The following is a 9,164-nucleotide window of genomic DNA, read 5'->3' as shown; positions in this document are numbered from 1 at the left end:
ATGTCAAACACTGGAAACCAGCCTTCCCCAACTGGGAGCCCTCCAGATGTGGAGGCTGGAGCTGGCTGGCTGCTCAAAACATCTTCCTTAAGTATAACCAATTGCATCCTGAGCCAATGGGGGATTTTCTTGGAATTGTTTATGGGGTGTTATTCCAGACTTAGAACTTTCTTGCACTTTTACTTTTCAGAAACAAAACCTACACATACAAGAAAATGCATTAGGCAAACCACACCTTTTGAAGTTTATTATCCTTAATGACTACCAAATACAGAGGGTGTTCAAAATACACCAGGAAAGAGTTATTTACAGCCATTAAGAATTCAGGTGTTGTTTTGAAGGAGGCAAGTTAGCCAGTTTAAAAATCAAAGAAGGACAACTTGCTTCCATATTTGGATGTCTGCAACTCGCCTTCAGTTGGTGGGTTTGGTTGTGGTCTTTGCCTAGAATGATAGGGATTCTCAGGCAGTGGCCGGTCAGTCTTCACTTTGGTGACCTGGAAGAAAAAGAATCACATTGAAATGTGTGGTGAGCAGCAAACAGCCTGGAAAGTGTGACAAACAGGAAGCTTTGCAAAAGGAAGCCAGTCCTTCAAAATGGTGCTTAGTGCAAACAAACCTATATCAAGGAATCCGAGTATAGAGAGGTGCCTTATTATGTACCAGAAATGGCAAAGCTGGTGCCCAGATGCTGGACTGTTATTTATTTAACTCTATAGTCACTTAGTACAAAAGTCTCTAAGTGACTTTTAAAAGCTTAAGAGCCTATAACACACCCAATAAGTAATGTTTCAGTAAAATCACTGCAGTAACCCAGCAGAAAAAAGTCAACAAACTAGAAAAACAAGCTATCAGCCTTGTTGTCAAATGTCTGGGAGAAGAGGTAAGTCTTACCCTGGCACAGATGGGAGCCAAAACAGAAAAGACCCTCTGCCATGCTGTCATCCTCCAAAGTTTCTCTGAAGGGGCACCCAAAGGAGGGCCTCAAATAAAAACCAAAAGGTCTGGGAGAGAGGTGACCTGAAAAATATTGGGGTCCCGAGCCGTGTGTGAGGTTAAAACCAACACTTTGATTTGGGCCTAGGCTGCCTGTGCAGCTGTGTCAGAATTGGTGTTCCAAAATCAGCTCATCTTGAGCCTGGCAGCTGCACTCTACTGCAGTTTCTGAACAGCTTTCAAAGGCAGCTTCACAGAAATTGCACCACAATGACCCAATCTTGAGTTTACCAAAGTAGACTACTTCAGCCAGATTACTGCAGCCCAGACAGCGTCATGGTTAGGCCACCAGCCTAAGCTGGTGGAAGGCACTGTGCACCACTGAGGCCACCTGTGCCCCAAGTAACAGCAGTAGATAAAGGAAGAAGCATGAACTATGGGCCAGGATTGAAGCTGAGAGCCTTTTGTATGCAAAGCATATATCCTACTGCTAAGCTGGAGTCCTTCCACTCCATGGCACACACACCCCTCCATGTCCTTCAGTGATTTCCCCCAACAGGAATTAGAAAGTGGTTATTCTAAGGCTCACTCTGACCTGCAGGGAACACACATGGGTGCTCCAACACATCAGATCATGGTTTAAAATAAACCATGGTTTAATGTGGGCAAGCTCCTTCCCCTCTCCTGACTGTGCTACACAGGACAGCAAACCAGCCCTAAACAAGAGAGTCTGGTTTGTTGTTATGTGCAAATTCAGGTTCCTGCAGACTTGCAGTGTGGAGGTAAACAAGCTACAAGCGGGAAGCCAAAAACAGACTTTGGTTTCTGCTTTTGGTTTGGAGACAAACTATGAGCCTGTATGAACCTAGGTTTGCACATCAGGGCAAGCTAGACTCCAGTTTCCTTCATCCCTGTATGGCACAGTCAGAAACAGGAGATGAGAAAAGCACTTCTCTGCATTAAACCACAGCTTATTTTAAAGAATGGCATTGAACACTGCTTGTGAACTGGGTTCAGAGACGCAGTTTGAAACCCAGAAACCAGCTACCTTGAGAGCCAAATTTTCCATCTTGGCTGAGCCAAGAACAATCTGAAGATGACCAAAGAGAGCCCCCCTGTGTGGAGGCTCATCACAATTCTCTACAAGGCAAAACTGCTGAAAAGGCTGGAATTTCTAGATACCGACTTCAATGCTTGGGGAGCTAGCCCTGAGGAAAGACTGGCCAAGTTTGCAAATTCCTCCTGGGCCGAAGTGCAGGATCAGGTGACAACACTACCATTCAGATGAGAGGCAAAATGAAAAACCCCTTGCAAGGAGTGATTAGGTTAACACCCAGTGCATGTAAGAAAGAGCCAGCAAACACATTCAGTTACCTTTGACAGCTGTCCCAGATCAGGTCTCACCCAGCCCAACTTATCCAGGACGCAATCATCAAAGACCTGCTGCTGCTTGCGACACTTGCGAAGTTCCAGCAGGTTATTATAGTCAATGCAAGTCCAGTATTGGGTAAATGGCTCTGCACAATGCAGCTTAAGCTGCCTAGAAACACAAAGATGCTGCATTAATGTTTCCTGAAGTGAAAATGTACGGTAGGCAGAGTGATTCTTAAAAGGCACCTTTTTATTTTGCTCACACATGGGTTTGAAGACCACAGCAAGCTATGTGTTCTCTCTGGTTACAGCTGGAGTACCACAAAACTAAGTCATAGTGAAAACAGAAGAACTCTGGCCTGTAATGCCAACTCAGACTGCAAATATTTTCTACATTCGTGCTACCATCCCCATACCATGCAAAATCCCTTTGGCAAATAACACAAACATGTTTGTCAATCCAAAACTGAGAACAACAACAGGGCAGCATCCAATCAAAAAAAGTAAACAGTGTTAGTGTTATTGCCTGTCAGTTTTTCTACAAAACTGAAGGAAGCATAGTGGATTCATAAAACTGTATTTCAAGTTCTTACAGCATCTGATACATGACATTTTAGCAATTTAAAATCCAAGTCAGATGTGACCTATCACTGACAGGAACTTTTCAAAATTAGGAAGTTGTTCCCATCATGGAGGGGAAAGGAGCTACAGGGCACGAATGAGTCATAAATTAAAGACAATAATGGGTAACCATTTGAACTCACTATAGAATTAGAGGGAAGTTAAAACAGAAGATATCTGAGAAGAAAAGTGTGTGTGTGTGTGTGTTTTAAAGAACACAGCAGTTGTCACAGGCACGATAATTGCCCTAGCAGATTGTAAAAGAAATCTGGATTCAGATCCCTTGCCTTGGATGAACCTGTGTGTCTTTCAGGGTCACTTCAGAGATATGATTTTCCTACAGAGTTAATCTTGGAGCTGGAGAAGCAAGTAGGTTATGAAAAAAGAATAGTTAAAACAGCATCATGTCACTTGCTTATTTTGACATAAGCAAAATTACTTACTCATTTACCGGTTACATTTATACCCTGCCTTTCCCTTTAAAAAATCTGTAGGTACCTAACAGCAACAACATTCACAAGATAATTTAACCAATGTCTAATAAGACATGAGCAAAATTTGCTGTAGGGGAAGAGATTCAGTTTTCTTTTGCAATATGAACCTGCAAAGCCTTTGGGAGGCGGGATCTCAAATGCTAAAAATGTATTTCTGGCCAAAGGAAGAAGGCAAAATTACTAGAAGGGCATGGGAGTAGTTTTATTTATTTGAAGGATTTTCTTTAGCCCTGCCCTTCAGGCAAAAATAAGCCCCCAAAGATCAGTAATAATAGATGGGCCTTTGGTCCGACTCACCAAGACTCTTCAAATGGCATACCTGAAGAAGTCCATTGCACACTTGTTCACTTCCTTGCCTTCCTTTAAACATTTCCGTGGGTCCTTCTCTTCCCAGCGGCAAAGCATGAACTCCTTGTTGGGCTTGTCACACTGTGAGCCATAATGATGAGCTGCTGCTTTCAGTACGGCTGAGGTTACATTTACCTGAGGAGCAAGCCAGGGAGTTAGCAACAGGCTGAGGGTGTGTGTCTGGGAATGCATAGGACTCTTACAAGCTCCACAAGAGCCAATTGAATGAAGAATAGCCAAACTGCAGGCATGCATTCTCCTTCTCATATATGTAAAATGGGAGTAAGGTCCTGCACTCACAAGAATGCCAAGGGGCAGCACACAATGAAACTTGTGTACTTTACACAAACATTACAACACAATATATTTCATTTATTTAACAGAATTTGTATACCACTTAACTGTAAATAAAACCTTAACATGGTTTGCAAATAATATGAAATATGGATTGAAGTTGTCCATAAAAGTTGAACGCAAAACAGGTTTTTTAAAAGCAAGAAATAAATAAAAACAACCAGTTAAATATATTAAATATGTATGTTGCAAACTAAGATTAGATATTAAATTGCATATCAGCTTTACATCTCTGGGTATGCTTGGCTAAACAAAGAAATTTCAGCAGGTGTAGAAGAGAGCACAGTGAAAGTTCTAGCTTAGTCAAGGCACAGGGAGTTCCAGAGTGTAAAGAGCTACCACAAGATAATTAATTAAAAAAAACCAGATTTTTTAAATGATATATAGAAGTAATAACAGGAAATGTTTTATGTAGGATGACACTAATTATTAAGACAATGAGAATCTTTTAATCTTTTTACTTCAAATGATTCCAATACCGGGCGAAGCAGGTTGTCTCAAGATATGGCAAAGAGAAATTTCCAAATTCCTGTGGGAAGGGAAGAAACCTAGGATTAAACACCTGATCTTAATAGACATAAAAGAGAGAGGCTTTTCTCTACCCGACCTAAAACTTTACTGCGAGGCAGCCTGTTTCACCTGGCTAAAAGATTGGTGCACGTTGCAGGATCCGGACCTCCTGGACCTGGAAGGGTTTGACAACCGTTGGGGATGGCACGCCTACCTGATATATGGAAAAGCAAAAATTCATAAAAATTTTACCAACCATATAATAACAAAGTCACTCTTTGCTGTATGGGAAAAATATAAAGACCTGATGGAGCCTAAAGTCCTGTGGTGGACTTCTCCAATAGAAGCCATAGCAGTAAAACGGAAAAATACTCAGGAAAGCTGGCCAACATATAAAACACTTCTAAAAAATGAAGATAACCAAATAAAATTAAAAAACTTTGAGGAAATAAGAGAACACATCTCAGACTGGTTCCAATACCATCAGTTATTTGAAAGATTTAAATCTGACAAACAAAAGGGGTTCTCAACAGAAATTTCCCTATTCGAATCTGACCTTGTAAATTCTAAAAGAAAAACTCTTTCCAAAACTTATCGACTCCTCCTCAACTAGACAATCAAGGAGGAGGGGGTAACAGTGGCAATGGTGAGGTGGTCCCAGGATTTTGGCCATTCAATAACCATGGCCCAATGGGAAAATTTATGGAAGATCAATTGGAAATTCACAAATTGTTACACGATTAGAGAGAACTTTAAAATAATGCAACATCGGTGGTATCTAACACCATGGAAACTTTCAAAAATGTAGAAACACGTGTCAAGTAATTGTTGGAGATGCGGAGACTCAGGAACATTCTACCATATGTGGTGGATATGTAGGAAAATACAGGTATTCTGGGAGAGTATCCATGCAGAACTGCAAAAAATGCTAAAGATCTCTTTCAATAAAAAACCAGAGGCCTACCTCCTGGGAATAACAGATTTGGATATTCCACAAAAGAGGAAGGGTATCTTTTTATATGCGATGGCGGCAGCAAGAGTTTTGATCGCAGCAAAATGGAAGAGTAATGAAATCCCCTCTATACAAGATTGGATCCAAAAGCTGACAGAATATGCCAAATTTGATGGTTTATCAGAAAAAATAAAGAATAAATCAAAACAGGAATTTGTTTCAAAATGGGAGGATTTCAAAGAATATATGAAGAATAAATATAGTAGTTTAAATTCTGTTGCAGCATTTGAGGAACTTCAGTAATAGTTGCAAGGTAGATATATGAAATTAGATTTATTAAGAATAAGTTTAATTATGATAAAAGTGTGTATTGGCAATGAGTAATATGAATTTGAAATGTGGAATAGATGGGAGGTTGGGTCTTTAGTGTTAAGACCAATAGATGTTTTAATGTTTGCTAAGAAAATTATGTGTCTATGGTTATTCTTGTGTGAAATTTGGTATTTGTGGTTTTTTTTCTTTTTTCTTGTTGTATCAATAAAAAACTTTATTAAAACAAAAAAAGAAAAAAGAAAATCTGAACATTCACTTTTATTTTATTTTTTTAAAATAATATTTATTGAAATTTTACAGACAAAACAAAATTACAAAATAAGAAAAAATAAGAATAGAAAAAAAGAAACAAAAATACATAAGAAAAATACAAAATACATGAAAAAGAAAAAAAGAAATATTTAAAAACAAATCAATCTTTTTATGTCTTATAATTCATTTGCTTGTTTCCTGACCTCCTCACACCTCCCCTTTTTGTATTCCAGTTCACATGGTTAATTCAGCAAATCCTTTCCCTCTTTGTTTTTAACTTAATTCTATATCTTAACATATTAAAACTTCGTATCTTCATCTGATTATCAATCTATTTTTACATATTCTTTTAACTTTGTTGCTAAAGCCGTTTCATTTCAATCCAACATCATTTTAACATTCATTAATTTTACAATGTTTCTGCAAATAGTCTTTAAATTTCTTCCAATCTTCCATCAACTCTTCTCCCTGGTCTCGGATTCTGCCTGTCATTTCCGCCAATTCCATGTAATCCATCACTTTCATCTGCTATTCTTCCAAGGTGGGTAGATCTTGTGTCTTCCAATAATTTGCGACGAGTATCCTTGCTGCTGTTGTTGCATACATGAAGAAAGTTCTGTCCCTCTTTGGCACCAATTGGCCGACCATGCCCAGGAGAAAGGCCTCTGGTTTCTTCAGGAAGGTATATTTAAATACCTTTTTCATTTCATTATAGATCATCTCCCAGAAAGCCTTAATCCTTGGGCATGTCCACCAAAGGTGAACTGAACGTTCACTTTTAAACATTTTGTGAGAACAAGGGTTAGTATGAATGTGGTAGGAGGGAAAAGATACACATATATGTGTAATATCAAGGTATTTAACGAGTGGAGTGTATAATCCCCCCAGGGGCTTATGATAATACAATACAATACTCTTAATAAATCATACCCCTCTCTACACAAATGTTTTGCACAAGATTGTACATATTATTGATTATCAATGAAATCAGCGGCCAAAGTAGCGGGAGGAGAGAAGATTATCATCCAGAATATGTAATTTGAATTAAAAAACAAAAGCCAGTTGACAGCAAGGTAGGAGTTTTCATACAATATAACCCTTCACAGATAAGAATTCACATTCTGCCATAGAAATCTACGAGACCCTTTGTTGTCCCTCTGAAAATTATTATTGCATTTTTATACAGTAAACTTGCAGTTGACACAGGAGTTGAATCCAGGGATTTTTGCGCCTAAAGCCAAAATTGTGTATAGTCAAAGCACACTAGGTTGAATGGTGGGTGGGGTTGCCAAAGTCTTTTTTCCTGGATTCCCACCCCTTTTATCCTCACAACAACCCTGTAAGGTAGGTCGGGTCGGGAGATGGCTGCTGGCCCCAAAGGTCACCCCGTGAACTTCACGGCTCAGTGCAGATTTGAACCACACACACTCAGCCATGAGGCCTGGAGCTAGTCCTTAGGAGAGCCAGCATGGGACAGCGGTTCGTGTCGGAGTGGGAGAGGACCAGGGTTCGAATCCCTGCTCTGCCATGAGGCTCACTGGGTGACCTTGAGGGTCAGAGGCTGCCACTCAGCCTGGCCTACCCCACAGGGTGGTTGTTGTGGCCAGAAAGCTGTCTGCGGACAAATGCCGGTTCCCTCCGCCTGGAAAGTGAGACGAGCGCTGCGCCCCACAGTCGCCTTTGGCTGGACTTAACCGTCCAGGGGGTCCTTTGCCGTTTATGTTACCTGTGGGGATCAAAGGAGGAGCAGAACCATGTACACCAACCTTCAGGGGGGAAAGCGGGGTACAAATGCCATAAATAAATAAATAAATAAATAAATAAATAAATGGCAACACCTGCTGCAAAGGGTTTGAATTCCTGTTGCCGTCCTCCTTGAGGGCTTTTATTTAGAAGAGATATTTACTCAGCTTTCATCTATTTTATTTAGAATGGGTGAAATGGCCGAAACCTGGCCCAAAGGGGGGGGGGCACGAGTCACTTCAACGTTTGTGTATGTGTACGTTTGTGAAATGACTTTTTTCTGACATTTTGGGTCTTAAATGGGGGGGGAGGGAGAGGAAGCCATTTAACAGCGAGGGGAGGGGAAAGAGGGGAGAGTCGACCCCGCCTGCAAATTGGGGGGAGGGGGCTACCTCACAGGGTGGCTGTTGTGGTGTAGCCTTATTGCAATGCAACGCAATTCACAGTATTGGGCTTGAAAGACGCCTTCTTTTGCTGCCGGCTAGCTGAGGAAAGCCAAAATTCATTCGCCTTTCAGTGGATGGACCCAGAGACCGGGACTAAAACACAGTACACGTGGACACGACTCCCACAAGGGTTTAAAAATTCGCCCGCACTTTTCCGGGTGGCTTTAGCCGCGGACCTAGCTAGCTTCCCCACCTCCCCCGACCGCGTTCTTCTTCAGTATGTAGATGACCCTTCTAATTGCATGTAACGATGAAGACACGTGTCTGCAAGAGACCAAAGATCTCCTGAATCACCGGGCAGCGGTGTCTGAGGCAAAGCCCAAATCTGCCAGCCAATTGCCAAGTGCCTGGGATTTGACATGTCCCACCAGCAGCGTAATTTAATAATGAGGGGGGTGTATGGAGAAAACCGCGTATGACTCCTCATGGAGCTCAAAGGGCGAGACAGAGACGTAACGAACAGATGCGGGGGGAGGAGGGGAAACTGAGGTGGGGGTCCCCCTCATACATTTGTGAGGGGTGGGATCAATACCACCTCTTCCCCTCCCCCCGCGCCATATCTCACGCTCACCTCATCCACTTCCAGCTCCTCCAGAGCGGGCACCTCCAGCGTGGGCATAGCTGCAAGCGAGCTGGCGCGGCGTATCCCGACCAGGTCTCTCCCCTTGGACTCTCCTTCGCCACCGGCCCTCACGAACCAGGCCAGACGCCAAGGCAGAAACTGCGCATGCGCTTCCTCGCCGGCCCAGGGCACATTATATCTGAGATACGCGCATGCGCCTAACGCCTCCTTCCCGTCGCTGCC

General features: G+C 41.9%; 1 protein-coding gene and 1 long non-coding RNA gene across 4 annotated transcripts; both read right to left on the bottom strand.

Moving 5' to 3' along the window:
- Positions 1–216: 216 nt before the first annotated feature.
- NDUFA8 (NADH:ubiquinone oxidoreductase subunit A8) lies at positions 217–9,109 on the bottom strand. Of its 2 annotated transcripts, XM_081896746.1 has the most exons (4): positions 8,931–9,109; positions 3,741–3,904; positions 2,310–2,475; positions 217–496 (listed from the first exon to the last, which is right to left on the bottom strand). In XM_081896746.1, exons 1-4 carry the CDS (start codon positions 8,976–8,978, stop codon positions 359–361), a joined length of 516 nt encoding a protein of 171 aa, XP_081752872.1. In that variant the 5' UTR covers positions 8,979–9,109; the 3' UTR covers positions 217–358. The 2 variants fall into 2 exon arrangements, with proteins under 2 accessions (XP_081752872.1, XP_081752871.1); XM_081896745.1 differs by lacking the exon at positions 8,931–9,109 and having other exon boundaries at positions 3,741–4,148.
- On the bottom strand, positions 5,070–7,486 carry LOC309361674. Of its 2 annotated transcripts, none has more exons than XR_014164588.1 (2): positions 6,936–7,486; positions 5,070–6,162 (listed from the first exon to the last, which is right to left on the bottom strand). It is a non-coding gene; the product is annotated as an uncharacterized lncRNA (long non-coding RNA). The 2 variants fall into 2 exon arrangements; XR_014164589.1 differs by having other exon boundaries at positions 6,941–7,486.
- Positions 9,110–9,164: the final 55 nt, after the last annotated feature.

The sequence above is a fragment of the Podarcis melisellensis genome (assembly GCF_964234715.1).
Source record: "Podarcis melisellensis genome assembly, chromosome: Z".
Taxonomy (NCBI): domain Eukaryota; kingdom Metazoa; phylum Chordata; class Lepidosauria; order Squamata; family Lacertidae; genus Podarcis; species Podarcis melisellensis.
This window is presented reverse-complemented; position numbering and strand designations above follow the sequence as displayed.